Below are 23,712 nucleotides of genomic sequence, written 5' to 3' on the forward strand. Positions count from 1 at the left end.
CCACCGGGATTCGTACCCGGCACCTTACTTTTTAGACAATCAGGTGACTAGCCTGCATGCAATGTAGATATATACTGGGAAAGTTTAATTTTAATTTAAATTAGTGATAATGATTGTTTCATTGTAGTAAGTAAGTACTAAGCAAAATGCTTATTTTTCTTAAAAAATACCAAAAATATTGGTACATTAAAAACCCCACAAAACCAATTCCTCGATTTGTCTGCGGGAGTGGAGTTCGCTTAAAGTTATTATGTTTTAAAATACTTACAGTTAACTTATAGCTAAGAGATCTTTTGCATAAGATGTTTGAATAAAGATTTACTGAATTTATTTATATTGCACTCCTGACGTATGTCGACAGGCAGCAAGTTGTACAGGGGATTCTCTTAAAATGCATAAATGGTTTTGTCATAATTTTAATTATCATAATCCTTTTCGCATAACGTTTTGAAGCATAATTAGTACTTTCCCATAATAACATCTAAGAATACTGGTTTGTTAGGTATAACTTATTTTTGGACTAATATTTGTTGGTATAAATTTGATTCGCATAGAAATAGGTATCCATAATTCTTTTTTAGAATAATAGTGTTTTGTCATAATTTTTACAAGGCATAGCAGCGTAGGCAGGCATAACGGCGTAGGGGTGGCCCTTAGGCCACCCCTACGCCGCCAACATGTTTATCTTATCTTACACACGAAAAGTATGCTGAATGATGACCAACAGCATGAATTAGAGTCAAAAAATATAAAAAAGTCACAATCATGAACCAAATGCAGCCAAGGAAAAAGTAAGTTTCGGAAATGTTCAAAGTTGTGCCAAAACTTTTCTTATTCGGAGTATAGTTTTTATGCTTATAATAATTATGCTTATATATTATCATTATTGTCATTAATTATTATGCTTATAGTAGTTATGAGTTTCAAAATTATGCTTAAAAAGTTATGACAAATTAATACTATGCGTAACTAATAATAGGACAAGTAACATTATGCCATGGTAAATTATTACATAAAAAATTATGCGTAAAAATAGAGAACCGTTGTACAGATACGGTACTCGCTTACGGAGTGTTCTGTCACCGAAGTAGTTGGCAACTCCTGGTACAACGTACCTGCCCGTCGACATCGTCCGCATACACTGCAATCAATAATTCTTTATTGCAGAAAAACTTAAAATCAGGAAAAAAATGAAATAAGCACAATGGGCGGCCTTATTGCTAAACAGCAATTAATCTTCTTTTCTTTTTTTAAATAACCATAGCAATCCAGACCATAGAGAACTTGTTGAGCATGGCCAGTGTATGCGTCTGCGTATGTATGTATGCGTCTCTATGGTCAGGATTGCTATGGTTATTTAAAAAAAGAAAAGAAGATTAATTGCTGTTTAGCAATAAGACCGTTCATTGTGCTTATTTTATTTTATTCCTGATTTTATGTTTTTGTGCAATAAAGAATTATTGATTGATTGATTAATGAACAACTACAGCCCGCGCGGCATGGCAATCACGCCGCGCGCGGCATGAAATATATCGAGGGCATCGACCAATAGCCATACGACGTCTATCTACGTAGATAGCATTAACGGCGCGGTTGTCGTGCGGTCCCTGCAGACCGGAAATTCTGTCGCATATTTACCTAAACTTGTCTTCAATAAAAATTACAGCGACAATGTTGGTTTATGTCACAATAAATTATTTAATGTCGAGGAAGTCGCAGAGAAATTTCGAGGACATAATAAAAAACAGGAAAAGATTCAAAGTAATTAATAAGCTGCATTTTTCTTTTCCTCAATAATAAATAAATTAAATCAGAAATTCTGAACAACGCATTTTTCCTCTGCCATCTTTTCCTTAATCTGTTTCTATTTTTTTTGAGAGATAAGAAAAAATATAGTTTACGTTTGAGCAGAGTCTGGACACTAAAATCTTGTTCTTGCGAGCGAGATAGATAGTTCGCGCGCGCTCCCTTCCGCTTCAACGACTTACGGGTTAAATAGATTAGAGTGAAAAACAAAACACAATACACGGATTAAGGTTTAGTTTAGTAGAGAAAGGAAAGAAAGAAAAAACAGGAAAAAATAAAAAAGAAAGGGAAGGAGGGAAAGGGGGAGAGTTTTCTATTGAGAGATTTTTTTTTCTATTTTCTGACAGTACTATTCAGAGGCCGCCATCTCACACACACAGACAGACAGAGCGTCAGACAGAGTACTGCGGGGCGGAGGCAAGAGGGAAACCACTGCCCTATTTTTCCCTAAAAAGTAGCATGGAGAGGATTGCTACACCGACAAGAGGGTGGCTCTTAAATTAGTGATAATGATGAATTTCTATTCTATAGGCGTGAATTTATATTGTATGTCTAGAAAAGCAATTCAAGTCCCTCACAAACCAAGTAACAGAACGTCACTAGTTCTGTAAAATCGTCGACCTATTACCGTCTGCACTATCTATCTTGCCAAGTTGCGACGTTGCTGTGTGTCGGATGACAAATCGTTAGTGAACAGACTTGCATGTCTTGCAATTCTTGCAAGTTTGAAATGTCAAAGGAGTTCTGTAATGTTATGTTGTTCATTGTATTTATTTTCTTTTGTATAGCTGTTTTGTTAATGTTAAGAGTTTACAATATTATCGTTATTCCGTTTTCACAGGGTTCGCTAACCTGAGGATTTCATAGGTCCGGTTTTTACGGAAGCGACTGCCTGTCTGACCTTTCAACCCGAAGGGAAAACCAACCCAATATATACGTAGGGTATGTCGTATACCTCCGAAACGTATTTCTCGGGTATATTTTAAGTACCGATTAGACTATATAAAATATAATTTGTAAGTACTCGTAGTTATGAATATTCTGTTTCTTTTACGTTTCCGTTAATATGTAAATTCGTGTAAGTTTTTATCTCCAGTTGTTTTTATATTGTTATTGTGGCGTCCCCTAATAATAAATACTTTCTTTGTCTTTCTTTCAATTGTACTGTATTCATGTGTTAAGTTTTGTGCAATAAAGATAAGATATTGCATTCTTGATGTTTTTACAAAGGTCTTAAAAGTAGAGGAAAGTACAAACAGGAACACTGTTGAAAGCCCAACAACAACTTAAAATTATAAACAATGAAAATAGAAAACCAAGAATAAAAATAATAAAGATTTTAAGTTTAAAAAAAAAATAAAAAATACATACATTTACAATACAATAATCAGCAGCGTATAGAATGCTTTTTCAATTAAGTATTTTTTTAACGTATAATTACAATTTATAATTAAAGTATATTTGATTGTTGATGAGAATAGAAATATTATAAATACGATTTTCGAATGTTGTTAAGATAACATGATGTTAAGGGATGTGTTAGTCTTTGCTGAGAGTGGAAGAAGTGAAAGTGGAGTGTCAGGATCGTGGTAAGTGGAATTCTGTGGTCTCTACCTACCTATGTCCCTTTATAATAAACGTTTCTTTCTTTCTTTCTATATTACCTATCTTGCGCTCATGCTCTTGTCGGTGTAGCATTCTCCATGCTACTTTTTTAGGCAAAAATAGGGCAGTGGTTTCCCTCTTGCCTTCCGCCCCGCAGTACTCTGTCTGACGCGAGTGGGATGGCGCCCAGAGTCTATTTCAAAGTCGTACTAGGACTCCTGTCCTCCGCCTCTGAATATGATACCAGTACTGACAGTTACTGCTGCCATCTGTCAAGTTCTAGGTTACAGTCTTTGTGGCTACCTATTTTACGGAATCAAGTTACACGTGCCGTGTCATTTCGGCCAAGTAGTTAATATAATTTGCGGCAAATCTACAATAAGTCATCTTGAATTAATTATTAGGCCCACTTACGGTAAAACTTGGTATTATTTTCCTACATTCGATGAATTGATACATTAATAGTACAGATAATAATTGAGAATGTGGATTGTACACGGTAAAGCAATAAATATTTATATTATTTAGGTCAATGATAAAGGAAGACGTATTATTATGAAAGAAAGAGCGCTCCGTAGCGCTCCGATTGCGTTCAGCAATCAGTCATTTTCGCCTAACTATAAAAGGTACATAGAACAATACATGTCTACACTTACAATCTAGAATATTCCATTCTTGCGTGACAGACATCATAGTGTTACGGTTTCGAATCCCGACTTGGGGTTTAAACCGTTGAAATCGGCTTGAGTTTGAGTTCAAGTTCATAACAATTGCTATCACGTTGTTTCCAGGATTTGTACCCCCACTACATAGTATACACCGCTGCCTACCCCTTTGAAGATACAGGCTAATATTCTTCTTATGTTTTAGCCCTTCAAAGAAACTTTTTTTTGACGTGACTTATTGTAGATTTGTCGCAGATGGCATTAACTACTTGGCCGGACAAATGGGGAGCGCTGAAGGCACTCACCCGGTACAACGTTTAAGACAACAGGCCTGAGGGTGCCCAGTTGGGCGCGAATCTCGGCTCAGGGCGTCGTCTGAGAGGAAAAATATTTGAAAGAATTAATCGACCCTAGTGGGTCAATAGCGATAAGCGCTGATTGAGGGAAGTCGTCGACCACCCTGGCGGGGTCGGTATGGGGGTCCTGAAGTGTTTGGTGTCGCGAGCTGATTGGCTGCCTCTATGGCTAGAGTAATTGGGTCGTCGGGACTTCAAAGAAACGTTAGTATGAACGAAATTGTATTCCTGATAATGCTTCTGCATGTTTTACAAACTCAAATTAGGTAGTCTCTATGCAGTTATTACGTCAATCTGCATCTAAACTGCAATTTTGCAGCTGCTGTTCAAATTCTGTTGGTCTGTAATACTTAAATGCTACAAAAATATAGAATTAAATATAGAATAACAAAGTGTAAATATATTTCAATTGTTTTATCACTACATAGTATAAAACAAAGTCGCTTTTTCTGTCTCTATATCCCTATGCGTACCTATGCGTAAATCTTTAAAATTACGCAACGGATTTTGATGCGGTTTTTTTTCTGCGTTCAATTGTAGGTATAATGCAGTTTTCTCAAAATAGTCAAATAAGCCGACGCAGCCATACTGTTCATTCGACTAGCCAAAATACGATTTCGGTTTTATTCCAGACTTTAGATGCCCGTTGGATATTTACACACGAATCCACACGATATTCGAACGCGAAGAATGTATCCAATACCAAGTGGATATTCAGTTGGATATTCCACGGTTTTGGATATTGTTACCAGTAAGCAGATTTGTGACGTCTTTGCATGTTGCCCAGATCATAGAAACAAGGGAGATATGCCCTGAGCACTAAATTACAAGAGTCCGCATTTCGCGTGTTAACTCGCGTCGGCGAGTAAAGCGGTCACATCAAAACATATCCGATGCTCTGGAAGGCATGTTAAGCCGTTGGTCCCGGTTATTACTTACTGATGTAAGTACGTAGTCGTTATATGAGTCATGTCAGGGGCCTATGGCGGCTCAGTAATAACCCTGACACCAGGGATGATGGGGCTGGTAATTCACCACACAACCCACACGATAGAAGAAGAAGATAACATGTTCGTTTTGTGCATATTTCAGTCCCACTTGCTATGCTCCCGCGGCATCAATTAATAAGTAATCTGAGGTGCAAGTTATTAGTTTGGCTGCTTTCGCACCAAAATCCGTCGCAGCGTAGTTCTATATCGCGTCTCTAATACCATATATAAAAGGTCGCAATAACCGCCTTTCAGTATCTATATAAACTTATGCTTCATAATCAACTGCGAAGTTAGATTAACAATTACAAATCTGAACATTATGGGTTCAAAAGTCAATAATAGCATTTTGCTAATAGACAAGTTTGGTGCGTAGGAGTTCGAGTCATGTGTAGGCGTTAATGTTAGTTTCAAAGGCGAAACACACACGTACAGAGATATGTGAAACACACGAAGTGAAACTGTACCACTCTGTATTGTACCATATTGTTTACAACCCAAAATTTCGCTTGGAGTTGTCTTAACTTGTGTTCCAGACCATATCTCACTAGGACACCATGGTGGCACCACCTTTGAAACGTGGTGTACCTCGTACCAGTGCCTTGGTGGTACACCAAGAGGCAGTGTTTATACAACTGTATTTTTCTTGGTGGCGCGACTGTGGTGCAACATTTGAATTTAGAACTTAGTACTTTATTGTTGTTTTGTTTTGATTCCCGCGTGAACAACATAACAACATAAAATTAAATACGTGGTTAACTGTAATTAGCTTCACTAGCTTATAACATTAATAATATTGTATTGTAAATGATTGTTAACCTGAATAAATTAAAATAAAAAATAAATAAAATAGGCTACTTGACAACTTAGTCAAATGAGATACTTTTTACGAAATGTCAAAACTAAAGTTATATTTGGAGTTTGTATGGAAATACTGTCCTGTGACGTCATCAATGAAGGCGGTCAAATGTCGTGCTCATTTTTACTAAATTCATAAATAAAATTCGAAAATAAGTCGTAAAGTAAAATGAGATTGATTTTTGATAATTTTAGACTGGCTTTTTTTCATTTTATAATTTAAGCGACCCGCCCCAGTTTCGCTCGGGTGCAATGCTGAGCAAAAAATTAAATTATTTACGACATCACATTAAAAACCTCAAAAATAACAGTATTTCTCCACTATTTAATGGATGTTATTACACATATAAACCTTCCTCTTTAATCACTCTATCTATTAAAAAAACCGCATCAAAACCCGTTGCGTAGTTTCAAAGATTTAAGCGTACAAGCGACTTTGTTTTATACTTTGTTTTATGTAGTGATTTTCGACCCAGTACTTACTTACTCCCATCCCCACCCATTACTCGACCCATTACTTTATTCATTTAATTAATTTAAATTCAGAATAAAGAACTTACATACTTTAATTTTATTGTGTTCTGAATTCAAATTCTGATGTACGATAAAAATCTAATAATTGGTGAACATGGAAATTAGCGTTCGTTTGTAAGTATTTGGAAAAACGATGACTGTCGAATGACATTAAGAAAGTAACATAGAGAAGCTCTATAGCGACTCACCTTGACTCACTAAAGTTTGCTGGAGTAGTTATTAAATCGGTACCTATAGTGAGTTGGTACAAACCTCAAATTAAATGAGTTTATGCAAGATTATTAGTTCAAGTTTAGATCAAGTTTGAAAATTGACAAGACTGTTTAACGTGGGTGTTGCCACAATGAACATCAGCATTGGCGCTGATTTCAGTATACACCATCGAATTTTAATTTATACCTGTCATTTTATTATCCGTCGTAAATGAAAGGGACGGATAATGGCCCTGATTTCTGCAGATATACTTAATTCGTCAATTGCTGACGGGAAGCTTGTTGAAGTGCCGGACCCTCCATCCGCTGGTGGGGATCTCCAAATAGTATGTATTTGGCTTATGTATAATTTTTTTTTGACGTGTCTTATTGTAGATTTGCCGCAGATGGCATTAACTACTTGGTCGGACAAAAAGGGTCGGCGCGAGGGCTCTCACCCGGTCACTATGTAAGTAAAGAGAAACGCTTTTTACTGGCAAGAACTACTTTAGTACCGCACTCCATTTGTCTAGTCTAGTAGCATAGAATAAGAAATAATACAACGTACAGAACGGCGACTCTCCGCTCCAGCGTCTTACTTTTGTCTTCAGTCCTATGGCGTCAGACGTCACACACACAGTTGCGCGTGTACGATAACGTCAATGTGTAGTGTCTGTGTAAAACGAGGTTTCTTAGTATGAAGTATCCGGGGTGTGCCAGCAATCAATGCTGTTAAGATAAGATATTTATTGCATTATATTATATTATCGAGGAGCTCGGTGGCGCAGCGGTAAACGCGCTCGGTCTGCGATTGTTGAAGTTAAGCAACTTTCGCAAATGCCGGTCATAGGATGGGTGACCACAAAAAAAAGTTTTCATCTCGAGCTCCTCCGTGCTTCTGAAGGCACGTTAAGCCGTTGGTCCCTTCTACATTAGCAGTCGTTAATAACCTTCAATCCGCACTGGGCCCGCGTGATGGTTTAAGGCCCGTTCTCCCTATCCATCCATAGGGATGGCCCGTGCCCCAGCAGTGGGGACGTTAATGGGCTGATGATGATGATGAAGATATTTATTGCATTCCTGATGTTTTTACAGAGGTCTTAAAAGAAGAGGAAAGTACAAACAGGAACCCTGTAAAGGCACTACAACAACAACTAAAAGTATACACAATGATAACAGAAAACCAAGAATAAAAATAATAAAGATTAAGTTAAAAAAAAAAAAACTCCTCTGCTAGACTGCCTATCTTCCCGGGCATGTCGTAAAAGCCGACAAAGGGACAGCGTCCTGTCGAACATGATGGATCATCTTTAAGAGCAATAGGCTGATCCCCTATCATCATACGGTTTATCATTATGCACCTTAGGACTATGTATCAAAAGTGGCTGCCAATAGTTTCTTGATTATTTGTAGTTCTGCCCACCCCTTCGGGGAATACGGGCGTGAGTTTATGTATCTAAATGTATATGTGTGTCGTAGATTTTACCTAAATAAACTTTTATTATTATTATGTATGTAAGTTAAAAAAAAAGTTCGTGTAAGTGTGTGTGTGTGTGTGTGTGTAAGTGTTCAGTCAAAGTCAAAGTATTTATTGCACACCATATGGTAAACAGTCAGTTCAGTAAGTCAGGTAAAAAACTCCTTGTACTCACTGCGGCTCATGTTCAGTGTGCAGCTCCTCTATGTGCAGGCGCAGCGTGTGCCCACGCGGCGCGCGCACCTGGCTCACGCAGTGCGCGTCGTCGGGGTACGAGCGCGGGAAGCCGGGAGAAGACACTACGCTGTGCGGGTGCGAGTGGGATAGCACTATCGTCTCGTTGCACTGGATCTTCGTTGCGGTGTATGGGTCTGGAACAAACGAGTTTTGTTTTAATATGTTCGTATTTCTAACAATTTGATCCATAGATAATCATCATTATCCCGTTTTACACAGGTTCCGCTTACTTAACCTGAAGATTTGACAGGTCCGGTTTACAGAAGCGACTGCCTGTCTGACCTTCCGACCGGCGAAGGGAAAACGAGCCCAATACAGGTTAGGTCACATACGTCCGAAAATACATTTCTAGGCAATGAGGGAAATGTGATCCATAGATAATAATAATAAACATTATTAACGAGGTGTTTTTTAATTTGGTTTACAGTAATTACTTCCAGACAACCTGTGGGTGATAGAATATAACAAATAACTAAACAAAAAACATAACAATAGTAATTAATAAAATAACAATAACTGCGCGGATAGTGCAAAATTACGAAATAAAGATTATGTATTTTAAATACTCTGTACTTACTAAATATAAAAAACATACCTATACTTATTATCACTATTACCAAACAGATAAGGTCGACTTTTGTTCTGATCCGATGACGTCATCAGAAGAATTCGGCGCGATACGATACTGGATGGCATCGGATTTTTCCAAATTACATTCTGAACTTGGAAAGTTCTGTATAAAACGAAAACTTCGGATTCGAATTGTGATTTCCTTGACACTTTGTAATTGTTTAAGCGCTTTGTGTTGTTTATCGTTTGTTATTTGTTTTTGTTTGTAAATAATATATCTTTATGGTACAAATCAAACAAACGCTTGCAAAAACGCTTCTCCATGAATGCTCAGTACATTTTCATACGTTTATTTGTCCGGCACCTTGCGCCGCGACGCTTGTCCCAGTGCGCGTTCCTGACAGCGGCCTAAGATATTCAATTCAAATTCAAATTATTTATTTCAGATGAATATCCATAATTATAAGTATAAGTACATCAGATTAGATTAGATAAATTAAAAATTAAATTATATATAAAATCAAATAAAATTAATATTATTAATAAAAATGAAATTACACGAAATAAAATAAAATACATTGGTGCCCATTCGGGTGCACACAAACCCAACCCAAATTCAGTTCGACAGCTCCCAAATGAGTGCCGTCCTGCACTTACAATAAGTGCAAGAAAGGGATAGAGCTAATTTTAGTCCTGTCAAACCAAGTCAAAATTAGTTCGGTGGTTGCTCGAACTGTCACCAATGATAACATTTTCATTGCAAGAAAGGTGATGAGCTGGCATGCAGTCTTATCCATCTCTCCAATATACATAGATCATGCCTATTTACCGTTGGGGCAGGTAGACCACGGAATCCAAAAGAAAGAAAGAAAATATTTATTATTAGAGGACGCTGAGCGGGACGAGGACGCTATAATAAAATCTTCAACAGAATTGGAGGTGGTGGCCCCGTGACAGAGCATCACACAATAACATCAAAATATTCTTATCTCCCTAGCATTATCCCGTTTTTCACAGGGTCCGCTTACCTAACATGAATATTTGACAGATCCGGTTTACAGAAGCGACTGCCTGTCTGACGTTCCCACCCGCGAAGGAAAAATCAGCACAACACAGGTTAGGTCCTACCTCCGAAAATGCTTTTCTTGGGAATGTGGGTTTCTTCATGATGTTTTTCCTTCCGTCGTACAGCCGTACGCCGTATCATCATTATCAGCCGATAATGATGATAAATAAACTTAGCGTTTTGTATTGTAATTCGGACAGCTTTTTTTTTGGGAAGCGCTGAGGACTCTCACCCACATTCTAACAGCGGCTACGATGCGGAAGAAATCTCGTGTGCTTTCAGCTACAAACAGCACACAGTTACGTACCTAGTTGTAGGTATGTAAATGTCAGAACAGTTTTAAAAATACAAAGTTTTGAACGAGTCGACTGTAGTATACAGGGTGTTATTGACACCGTACCGAAAAAAAAAAAATAGAACGTCTACTTGATCGTACTAAAAACGATAGGTGTTTTTCTTGTCGGAAATGTTTACTAATGCTGCGCAGCAAAAACTCAGGATCATGGAACACTTGGGAAATCTGTTCGATTTATAATGATGGTTTTTAATAATTGGTCAGTTTATTTTTTTTATCTTAATGGGTTCTATGTAGCTACAAAGCACAATCATCATCCCTCTAGTATTATCCTGTTTTTCACAGGGTCCGCTTACCTAACCTGAAGATTTGACATGTCCGGTTTTTACACGCGACTGCGAAAATGTATTCATTATGTAGTTTCGGAGGTATGTGACCATGATACTGAGTTCTGAGGAATTTCCTATTAGAAGTCGTGGTCCGAATTTTCCCCCTAAGTTTTCGTTACGGTGTTACTAGCACCCTGTATATCTCGCTTTGCCCTCATACGCTTTGTGCATTATTTACGGTGCAATGTCAACTACGTACATAGTAACTGCTACTTTGATATGAATAGAACCGAAATACGACTCTTGATACCCACAAGTGACTTTTGATTTTTTTTATTTATACATAAATAGCCTATATACGTCCCACTGTTAAGCACAGGCCTCCCCTCAATTAATCGAAAGGGGTACGGAGCATACTCCACGCTGCTCCACTGTGGGTTGGTGAAGGTGTTTCAACGGCGTAACGAAGCTAGGAATCATGTTACTTTTTTCAGACAATCGTGATTCAAGCCCGCAATGTCCTTACCAAACAAAGGACAGTCTTACAAAATGATTTCAACCAAGTCCCTACCGGGGTTCTCTATTTTTACGCATAATTTTTTATGTAAGTAATAATTTACCATGGCATAATGTTACTTGTCCTATTATTAGTTACGCATAGTATTAATTTGTCATAATTTTTTAAGCATAATTTTGAAACTCATAACTACTATAAGCATAATAATTAATGACAATAATGATATATAAGCATAATTATTATACGTAATGCTGTTGGTCATCATTCAGCATACTTTTCGTGTGTAAGATAAACATGCTGGCGGCGTAGAGGTGGCCCACGGGCCACCCCCGCCGGACCCTAACCTACTGTTATGCCTTGTAAAAATTATGACAAAACACTATTATTCTAAAAAAGAATTATGGATACCTATTTATATGCGAATCAAATTTATACCAACAAATATTAGTCCAAAAATAAGTTATACCTAACAAACCAGTATTCTTAGATGTTATTATGGGAAAGTACTATTATGCTTAAAAACGTTATGCGAAAAGGATTATGATAATTAAAATTATGACAAAACCATTTATGCATTTTAAGAGAATCCCCCCTACCGGGTATCGAACCCGGACCTCTAGATGGTAAGCTCTACGTCCTAACCACTTGACCACGGAGAGTCTTAACTGCATACATTTTGTTACTGGCGCGACATAGGATCGGCTGTGAGATAGGATGCTTGTTAAGTATTCCGCATTTACAATGTTTAGAGTAATAACAAAAGTAGCTGTGGAAAGCTCCTTGCTATTTTAGCCTAAAACACCGACGGGCACGAGCGAATTTAGTTTGACTTAGATAAGCCCTATGTTAGAACGGAATGGGATAAACCAATTTACAAACGAAGCCAGAACACTGTTTAATAATATAATTACTTTGCCTTGTTGCCTTGTCACAATGAATCTCCGAAGGCGTCGTATATCTACTTAGTTATGTTCCCTACGACCCGATTACTCTAGCCATAGAGGCAGGCAGATCCCTAGTTTGGTTAGGACACTACAGGCTGATTACCTGACTGTCCAAACGTAAGATGATCCGTGCTTAGAAAGGAACGTTAAGCCGTTGGTACCGGTTATTACTTACTGATGTAAGTGCGTAGTCGTTACATTAGTCATGTCAGGGGCCTATGGCGGCTCAGTAATAATCCTGACACCAGGGTTGATGGGGTTAGTAATCCACCTGACAGTCCACACGATAGAAGAATAGAGGCAGCCAATCAGCTCGCGACAACAAACACTTCGGAAACACGATACGCTTTCAATGCTTATCGCTGCCGACCAACTAGGGTCGACTAATGCTTTCAAATATTATTCTCTCAGACGACGTCCTGAAGTGAGGTTAGCGCCCTACTGGGCACCCTTAGGCCTGTTGTCTTAAAGTTTGTACCGGGTGAGAGTCCTCACCGCTCACCATTTGTCCAGCCATGTAGTTAATACCATTTGCAGCAAATCTTCAATAAGTCACGTCAAAAAATACTTAGTTATGTGTTTTTCAACTCGTAGTCATAAATTGAATAATACTACGTCATCATCATCATCAATTTAAGAGCCACGTTCTTGTCGGTGTAGCATTTTCCATTCCAGTCTATCAAAGGCCAATTCCTTGACTTCCCTATAAGACACGCCGTTAACCTTTTAGGAAAGCTAGAAGGAAAGAGAGGAAGGGGAAGACCAAGAAGAGTTTACATGGAACAGGTTAAAGAATACTACGTATAAAACGGTAATTCTCCGCCCCGCACAAATTCGTATCGAGTGCCAACCTCACCCTCTCTGGGTCTTACTTTGGTCCTAAGTGGCTGTTAGCTGCTGAGGCGTAAGGGGAAGCTCGCCTACAACCTAGAGATTTTAATTCGCAAAGAAAATTGACATTGCAAAATACGAAAGCTACCCATAGAACGAATGAAATAAAGTTTTTTTTGCTTTTATGGTACTCATTAGTACATGCTTAAGGATCTCGATCGAACAAATCTGATTCGGACTTGTCAAGCCACTATTGGCCTCTTCCTGTCAATGTAATGGTTTCCCAGCGTTACAAGAACTAGGGTTTCAAGTCCCGTCCAAGTATTTTTTGGATCTAATATTTAGAAGTAGAAAATGTTGAGGTAAAACAAGCAAATAGCAACAAGGTTTTAAAACTACAAAGTCTAAATTACAATATAGCAACACAATTTGTAACGCAACTTTGGCAGTAAAACTAGAAATGGCATGACGCCAGGTTTCTTTGCTAAAACAAAGGACAAAGATACACATGAAATAATGTATGTAAAAGTTAAGTCCAATTGCGAGCGAGTCGCGATGTTCTTTTGTTTATGCGTTGCAAGGTCGATGACTCTTGCTCTGAGTGTTGGGCCAACTTTTGCAGTAAGTACAAAGATGTGCTTAAACGTCATATGAAAAGATGTCACGTGGCCATATCGCGATGGGAGGTACTGGACCAGGATCGGCCGCAATGGAGGCATACTGTGAACACCAACATACTATGGACAGAAGCGTCGAGAAGAGCTCGACTCAAAACGCGACAGGCTGAAGGTCCGACCATCTGCGGCCATAACTTATAATTATATACCGTCGTACATTTACTGCTAAGATCGGTTACGTCAGCCATATAAGAAATAACGAATGTTAGGCGCACCTAGTTTGGAGACGTGTCGCCATGGTCGAATACATCTGGAAGGATATTATATTATTATATATTGAGCTGCCATTTGCCACGACTTTCAACGTCTTAAATCTGAAAATACACCAAATTCTTCCACATCGCCCGCGCTGTCAAAATTTATGTTACGTTTTGATGACGTATTTTGTTATCAATATATTTTTCTCTTCTTGAGAGCCGTGGTAGCCCAGTTGGTAGACGCGTGCGTCTCACTTTAAGGCTCGAATCCAGAACAGGTCTAAACCAATTATTGTCAAATTTGTTTTCGAATGCATATTTGGATTTGCTCAGCGGTGAAGGAAAACATCGTGAACACACACACGGACGTATGTGACCTAACCTGTATTGGGCTGGTTTTCCCTTCGCGGGTTGGAAGGTCAGACAGGCAGTCGCTTCTGTGAAAAACCGGACTTGTCAAATCTTAAGGTTAGGTAAGCGGACCACGTGAAAAACGGAATAATGCTAGGGAGATGATGATATTTTTCTCTTCCTGTCAGCCGCTTGGGTTTGATTTTTCCAACCGGGAATCGTTAACGAAGTTAACAAGCTACCACTCAATATCGCTCGAACTAGAACAATACCTTTACTGGAAAAAACTTTGCAATGCACATAGTTTACTCGAAACTTCGTAGTATATCGTTTGATATTCATAACATGGAAAGCGGCACTACGAGACACAAATTGGATGTTTCCTCTAAAACAAAAAACGTTAGGAAAATTGTGGTTTATCCCGGAATAGCCGGGGCATGCACCGAAGACTCCGTACAAAAATCTCATTCTTACCGTCTGCCGCTTAATACGCAAGTGTGAGCGAGATAGACAGTACGCTCTCCCTCTTACTTACAGCCATTTGGACTTAATACCATTGATGTATTGCTTAACTAGCGGCCGCCCGCGACTTCGTCCGCTTGGAATCGGTTTCCGCGGTAAGTATTTCCGATATTTTAAATGATTGAATTTAGGGTATAGACTCTAAATTTAAGAATTAAAAAAAACGTATATAAATCAATCACAACACAACCCTAATCATAGGCCGGGCTTTTTTGTAGGACCATTTATGATAAACAGTTCCATCATATTATACATAACATGATGTGTACGGTTTTGTCAGCGCACGCCAGAATTGCTCGCAGATGTTAGATTTTTGCCTACTTTCTTGACACTTATATCGTCACATTTTTGTCAATTCACACATTATCTTTATAAATTGTAACCTATGTGTGTATAAGCTATACAGGGTGTTAGTGATTTCGTAACGAATACTGAGGGGGATAATTCAGACCATGATTCTGAGTTCATATCAAGTGGAATTTTCCGTCGCAAAATTCATGATTTTTTTTTAGTTTTTTAAAATTATTTTCAATTCTATACTTTTGCGATGAAAAATTCCACTTGATATTAACTCAGAATAATCAGCTGAATCATACCCCTCAGTATTCGTTACGATGTCACTTACACCCCGCGCAAGTACATACTGTAGCCATACAAGTAGGTATGGGTGTTAGTGACACCGTAACGAATACTGAGGGGGATGATTCAGACCATGATTCTGAGTTGAAATCAAGTGGAATTTTCAGTCGGAAAATTCATGAAAATTTTTGTTTTTTTTTTAAGTTATTTTCTGTTCCATACTTTTGCGACGGAAAATTCCACTTTATATCAACTCAGAATCATGGTCTCAATCATCCCTCAAAGTTTTCGTTACGATGTCACTAACACCCTGTATTATTGTAAAGTTTCATTAAAATTCATTCAGTAGTTTTTGCGTGAAAGAGTAACAAACATCCATACTCACAGCCTTTTACATTTATAATATTAGTAAAATTGTAAGATCCAGAGGGAGTGAGGTATACCTAGTTCGGCGCCCGATACGAATTGCTGCGGGGCTGAGAGTGTCCGTTCTATACGTAGCATTAATATACTTTATTCTATGACAGGGCTCCAACTTGTTCCAAATACAATATTGGAGTAGGGTTGCGGATCATAATATTGTATTGCGAAGATATTGTAATGTATTCTGTAACTTTGTGTTTGAGAGAAATACGCGAGTGAGGTATACTCTCACATAGGAATCTAATGTGACCTTTCCAATATGATGGGCATTGATGGCCAATTCATCATATCGTACTTGTACAATATGTGTAAATCACACCGCTGAATTCGCTTCCTCCTTCATTATGCGAGCTAAAGAATGGAATTCTCTTTCTGCGTCACTGTTTCGTGTTTTGGCGTTTAGTAAAACGTAACTGATTTGACTAGTTGGAAAATAGCCTATTGGAATTTCCGCTTTCTGTGCACGGTGCTCGCTAGCCGGTGCGCGACGGACGGATTTTAATATCCTTACAAAGGGCTGTCCCACAAAGCGATTTTTGTCACGCGTCTCCCTTCTGGGAATCGAACCTAGTACCTCCAGATTGTGAGTCCAGAGCTCAAATACATCACAGAGGAGGATCACAGAGGCCACCGTACGCCGTGCTCGTGTAAAAATACTTAACAGTTCGAAATGAATGATTCGAAATTTTATCATCATAAAACATCATATCGAAAATACCTTTTTTAGGTTTTTTTAAATTATTTTCAATTATATACCAGTATACGACGGAAAATTCCACTTGATATCAACTCAGAATCAGTCTGAATCATCTCTCAAAGTATTCGTTACGATGTCACTAACACCTGTATAAAAATATATATGCGATTCAAAATGTAAAGAACCCACTGAATAAATATAGTTACGTACGTGTTTGAGTAATATGTCTATCGTCGCCTTATAAAATAAATAAATAAAAAGAAGTTTATTCAACCGAATTCGAATGTGATTTTTCAAACAGGTTTTCACTTCAAATAGTAACATCAATAACGCTTTGCTGTTAATTATATTGTACAATTGATCGAGTTCTATGCATGCTCGGAATTCCATTTGATTAACAAGTTAATTGCAATTTGGACGGTGGTAAAGCACATTGCAGGCAAATGTTTGCACATATCCGGGTATTAATGAAAGTTATTAAGTACGGATATAATAACTATTATAACCGAAATTACATTTTGTGTGTTATTTAATGGATAATGATTTATTTATGCGGCCGAGGTTCGCGCCCGAGTGCTCACCCTTTGTCCTGGAGGGTTAAAAAAGCCACAGCAAAGCAATTCATCTAAAAAGAAAAAATTGCTATTTGACATTTGCTCATATAAAAGTAAGTGCGCAATACAAACAAATGTCAAATAGCAATATTGCTTTTTTAGATGAATTGCTTCGATGTGGCCTTTTTAAAACCCCTGTTCTTTTAAATATATGCACCGTTTGACAGCCGTCAGCGTTCCTCATTTGCCCGGTCAAGTAGTTAATGCTATCTGAGGTAAATCTACTATAAGTAACTTATAAAAAAAAACATCTGTAATCGTAGATACATAGTTGACTGTGTATGTTACCTGGTGAAGAAGCCTAGAAGTCGGTCCCGGCGTAGGGTGGGTAGACAGGGTAGGAGGTAGACAGGGTAGGTGGGTAGACAGGGTAGGTCGGTAGACAGGGTAGGAGGTAGACAGGGTAGGTGGGTAGACAGGGTAGGAGGTAGACAGGGTAGGAGGTAGACAGGGTAGGAGGTAGACAGGGTAGGTGGGTAGACATGGTAGGAGGTAGACAGGGTAGGTGGGTAGACAGGGTAGGTCGGTAGACAGGGTAGGAGTTAGACAGGGTAGGTGGGTAGACAGGGTAGGTCGGTAGACAGGGTAGGAGGTAGACAGGGTAGGTGGGTAGACAGGGTAGGTGGGTAGACAGGGTAGGTCGGTAGACAGGGTAGGAGGTAGACAGGGTAGGTGGGTAGACAGGGTAGGTGGGTAGACAGGGTAGGTGGGTAGATAGGGTAGGTGGGTGGGGTGGTAGTGGTAGTAAGATCGCGGGGAATGGAAATCTGTTATTCGAGCCCTATATCCCAACAGGGGATAAAAGGATTAGAAGAAGAAGTGCGTAGGCGTTATATGTGCCATGTCAGAGATATTTCGCGACGCAATAGTAACCCTGACACCAGTTGATGAGGTTCGTCTTTTTTGGGGTTACGTATACGTTTTTAGAATAAAATACCAAATAATAAATTAAATTTGTCAGAAAAAAAAATTAAAGCTCACGTGAAGCTTACTTTATGTAAAAAGCTTATTATAAGATTAATGATTAACTAATGGATAAAAATGTCTGGTATTGAATGTGTTCCTCTAGTTATTAAATAACTTGTAATGTACCCTCATTGATTTAAAAGATGCGTTGTTGTCTAGTCTACTTGTCATTTCTTCTCCTCAGCCATAACACCATGCGAAATGACGTAAATTCAAAATTTGTTACATTGTCATTCAACAAGTTTATCCATGATAATTACATTGAATAAATGATTCTGATTCTAATTCGTCACAATCCACAATTAGAGAAAAAAGTGAATATAGTTTCCGTAAAATGGCAACCCTATGTCACCGGTAACATTCAGATCCGGTGTGTTTCACCGCATATCGACGGATCTGCCTCAAATCTGCTCAATACAACTCACTCATCGGTATACTGTATTGGTGACATGCTCCGAATACAATATGGAGGCGATGATATTATACTTTTTTTTCTTTTTTTACGTGACGTATTGTAGACTGCACGGCATTCTATATTTGAAAATCAGAAATCAGAATCATTTTTTCAAAGTAATCATCATGGATAAACTTGTTGAAAGTCAATGTAACATTTTTGAATTTACGTCATTTCGCAAGGTGTTATGGCTGAGGAGAAGAAATGACAAGAAACTGCAACAGCAACACATCTTTTAAATCAACGAGGGTATACATTACAAGTTATTTAATGACTAGAGGAACACATTTAATACCAGACATTTTTATCATTTAGGTAATCATTGCTTAAAAATAGTAAAAAAAAAATATTTATTTGTAAGAACTCTTAAATAAATAAAAAATAAAGGAACAATTAACCTTAGTAAGGATTGGCCTTTGATATGCAAAAATGGAGACTGCTACACCGGGCTATGTTAGTGCAACGTGATAAAATTTTGTCACGGTTATTTTGTCGATTCTGACGACATAATTATCTGTACCCAGAAAAGTCATGTCGGTAATACGAATAAAATCACATGCCACGCATGTTAGGGAAAAGAATAAACTTATCGATTTCGTCATAATTTATTGAATCGATCGATAATTTTATCACATTGCGCATGTAAGCCCTGCTGATCTCATGTAGAGCTAAGCTTCTAACTCTACATGCCCTAACTATAAAAACACTAAGATCACAAACTCTACACGTTAGGGAAAATATGGGGAAAACGAAGATAAAAGATAATGATGGTCACTTCTATCGTGTGGTTTGTGAGGTGGATTACCAACCTCATCAACCCTGGTGTCAGGGTTATTATTGTTTTATCTTATCTTATCTTATCTAGCCTAAAGTGTCCCACTGCTGGGCAAAGGCCTCCCTCCATTTCTTCCAGGACTCTCTCTCCAGTGCTTCCTCCGGCCAGCCTTCCAGGAAAGCATCCAAGTCGTCGCGCCATCTCCGCCTCGCTCTACCGCGTCTGCGTCTGTCTCTATTCGGAGACCATTCTGTGGTGATCTTAGCCCACAGGTCGTTAGGCATCCGACAGACGTGACCTGCCCAATCCCACTTCAACTTGGCGCTTGCGTGGACCAGGTCCGCAATTTGAGTCTTAGAACGCTGCACGATGTTTCACATCCAACATGCTGCATGCAACATGCTGTTGTACTTAACTTAAAATAAAATCTACATAATATGATTCTCAAGCATTTAAAACGACATACCTAATATTAACGTCCGCAAGTAGAAGTGGGGTAGAATCCTTTTACTTATTCACCTCTTGAATACAAAAGATAAATGGAAACTTAAATATCATGAGACTTTTATGATAAAATATCTCTATTACGAGAGGGACTTTCAAGGCTACGTTCCTTAAAAACAATATAGGTGGCGCTGTACACATTTTCCTTCGTTTTAACCTTCTAATTTCATGGATAACAGACATATGCATCTTTTGTCTTTGTTTTTTGGGTATAAATGATGACCCTTTTTATTACACCCAGTCACAATTACATCTTCCATCCATTATTATTCTGATCAAAATGAAGAGAAGCAATATAGGTAGCAACATAAATTCTATACATAATGTGTGTTTTATATATATGCTTCTGCTTTTACATTGTAAAATAAATAAATAAATAAAAATATTTATTTGACCATAAGAACAACAAACTTAGGACAATAGATTAAAAACTAAAAACATAAGCTTCAAATCATGAACCCTGCTCTTTAAACTAGGTTAGCCTATATCTTAAGGAGCAGTGATCGGTGCATGCGAGATAACAGTACAGTACCAGTGTTATAACAGCTTGTTCGGATTTAAAATACATACTTAATATTAGTGTTCATATTTGTTAGAGTGTATGTGTGTGTGTGTGTTTGTGTGTGTGAGTGTGTGTGTTTGTGGGGTGTGTGGTGTGAGTGTGTATGGAAACATCAGGCAATAAACTTTATTAGGTCTTCCGTTTTTTCGTAGTCCATTTCCAATAGCCACTTTTGAATTTTAAACTTAAGCTCATACCGACAGCAGTTACTGATGTTTAGAATTTTATTAAGTTTTTTATAAAGCAGTGAACTCAAGACGTAAAATTGGTTTTGGAATAATTTATAATAAATACTATGAACCCTAGTTATGAGAAAATAGGTAATTATCAGTCACGTTAAACCTGTACAACTCCATCTGTATTGTTTTTGGTGAAGCCTAGAAAGTCCCTCATTCCACCATTATGTAATGTATTTTAGTGTCCCGCATTTCAAATGGCATAAAGTGCTATTACGCGGTCAGTGTTCGAATATTTAACATTTAGAAAACTTGTTCCAAAATGGCTGTAAGTTCCAAATATTCACTTTGTCGGATTTTTATTCAGAAAACCGCGACGCAAGCGACAAGCGATCGCGTGTTTGCTGAAGAATCGTAAATAAATTAAATACCTATCCAAAACTCCTGGGGTTTTTTTGGTAATTTCACGAAGTTTTGACGTAACTTAGAACGAATAAAGAATAATAAGATTGGGAAAACGTTATATAAAGCGAAGGCAGAAGGAGATACATTGACCAAATTAGGGTTGTTCTTATAAAAAGTTTAGTACGATCTACTCTGAACGCTTGTATGAATAATAATTATAGTGGATGCACGGGAAGTACAAAATCGAAGCAAATGGAATGCTTCGCGTGCGGAAGTATATACTTACCCATTTCATGTTGCACGTCAGAACTTATCATTTGCAAGATGAAACAGGTATATATTTTCGTACGTGAGTTAGGTATGAGCGATTCAAAAATACGAAGCCCGTTCAGTCTAGTCAAGGATCCTACGCAAATATTTTGCAGAAGGGATACATCATACTATTTGGCAAAAACTAAAATGCATTATTACGCGTTAATTTTGGGATAAAAACGAATATGGGTCGTTCTTCTTTTTTATCGACAATGATCCGTCCTTCGCTCTGCTATGTTATATGTTTTAGAATTTTATTTAATCTCTCCACTGTCCAAAAATATAGTTATCTTATTATACTTAAAATACTAGCGAAATAGTAATCGGTTCCTCGATTAGTGATTAACGTAGCTTGGTTGTTTTTCACAAAATTCTGTGACAGAGTGGTAAATCGAAATGCTGTCTCCGATGAAAAGGGCCACTCTGTCACAATATATTTTGCAATGCGCCTGCAAGGAACAGTATATTACCAAGATAAAGAGAGACACTAAATACTCCTCTACAGACACATCTCTATGACACATCTATATGATGTTTTTTAAATATTTATTGCCGTTATAATGAAAGATGTTAAATCCGATATAACGAGAAAATGACTTCTTATTGTCGATAAAAAAGAAGAATGACCCGTATATATTTTCGTACGTGAGTTAGGTATGAGCGATTCAAAAATACGAAGCCCGTTCAGTCTAGTCAAGGATCCTACGCAAATATTTTGCAGAAGGGATACATCATACTATTTGGCAAAAACTAAAATGCATTATTACGCGTTAATTTTGGGATAAAAACGAATATACTTTAATTTTTGTGTTATTTTCAAAATTCTGTATTTTTTAATAGGTACCTATTATATTTCCGAATAAATTTTGGATCGCCTCAGCTTGCCGCATTGTACGTACTTTTAAACGCTTTATCGCATTGAAATGGCACATTATACTTTACATTCATAAGTTCATACTAGTTCTGACAGTGTCATATTTATGGAAATATAAATCTAACGATATAAAATAAATTCTTCGTTACCCTAGTTACAGGAATAGAATTATGATTAGGTATTACGTATACTATTTTTTAAGGTCATTTATACTTATTTCATGCATTGTATCTCCTCAGTCAGAGTATTGCGGGGCGGAAGGCAAGAGGAAAACCACTGCCCTATTTTTCCCTAAAAAAGTAGCATGGAAAATGCTGCACCGACAAGAGCGTGGCTCTTAAATTGATGATGATGTATCTCCTCACCCCGAACACTTCATACAAACAACCTCGTTTTACACAGACACCATACATTGACGTTGTCGTACACGCGCATCTGTGTGTGTGACGTCTGACGCCATATGATTCAAGTCCAAATTACGAGGGGGTGAGGTAAGTTGCCGTTCTGTACGTAGTACTATACCTTATTCTATGGTATCACTTTGACATGTAAGATCTATTGTGATCGCCGCCTTATGCTACAGTTCACTTTTTGTCTACTACTTTGCACTACTTTGTCTATAAAGTGTAGTATTTGTTTAGGGGTGTTTTCACACACACACACACACACACACACACACGCACGCACGCACGCATGCACGCACGCACGCACGCACGCACACACGCACGCACCATGCATGCATGCACACACACACACACACACAGAGATGACACAAACACATTGAATTTTATGTACATAGACACGTATAAAAATGTGGCCCACATATGGGACATGCGCGTTTGAGTTTTAAATTTGTGACTCATATGTGGTTCATACACAGTGAACGTGTTAAGTATGCATATGTTCACAAATCTGTCGCGGCGCGGTACCTGTCACCTTTACTGAGTTGGGTGTCTGTCAGATCCGCAAATTGTCTAACTTTTAAAATTCAATTAGGCGATAGGCTAGAAAGGATAAACACCAAAGCATTTATAATTACAAGTAATAATTTATTTTTTAAAGTATTATGAATTTATGAAAGAAAATAAAAAATGATTTTCGTTACTATAAAACACCAAACGAAACAACTTTTGGTGTTCATGGACTTAATTTGATTAAAGCTTTTTGAACTGAGGCTTCAAAGTAAACGGAAAGCGGAGTGTTTATTTCTTTTTTTTTAACGAGACTAACGATTTGGCATTAACTACTTGGCCGGATAAATGGGGAGCGTTGTAGACTCTCACCCGGGACAAAATTTAAGACAACAGAACAGGCCTGAGGGTGCCCAGGCCATGGCGCGAACCTCGGGTCAGGG

At 38.0% G+C, this 23,712-nt stretch overlaps 2 protein-coding genes across 2 annotated transcripts in view; one reads left to right on the plus strand and one right to left on the minus strand.

The window, feature by feature from the left end:
* Positions 1-23,712, plus strand: part of LOC126372447 (N-acetylneuraminate 9-O-acetyltransferase) — a 397,639-nt gene that overhangs the window by 80,583 nt on the left and 293,344 nt on the right. The gene's annotated exons all lie outside the window — the stretch shown is intronic.
* LOC126372647 (uncharacterized) overlaps positions 1-23,712 on the minus strand; it is a 302,389-nt gene that overhangs the window by 59,131 nt on the left and 219,546 nt on the right. The window contains exon 8 of the mRNA XM_050018495.1: positions 8,657-8,852. Coding sequence (XP_049874452.1) covers positions 8,657-8,852 — 196 coding nt within the window. The remainder of the gene's footprint in view (positions 1-8,656; positions 8,853-23,712) is intronic.

Source organism: Pectinophora gossypiella, chromosome 14 (assembly GCF_024362695.1).
Source record: "Pectinophora gossypiella chromosome 14, ilPecGoss1.1, whole genome shotgun sequence".
NCBI classification, from domain to species: domain Eukaryota; kingdom Metazoa; phylum Arthropoda; class Insecta; order Lepidoptera; family Gelechiidae; genus Pectinophora; species Pectinophora gossypiella.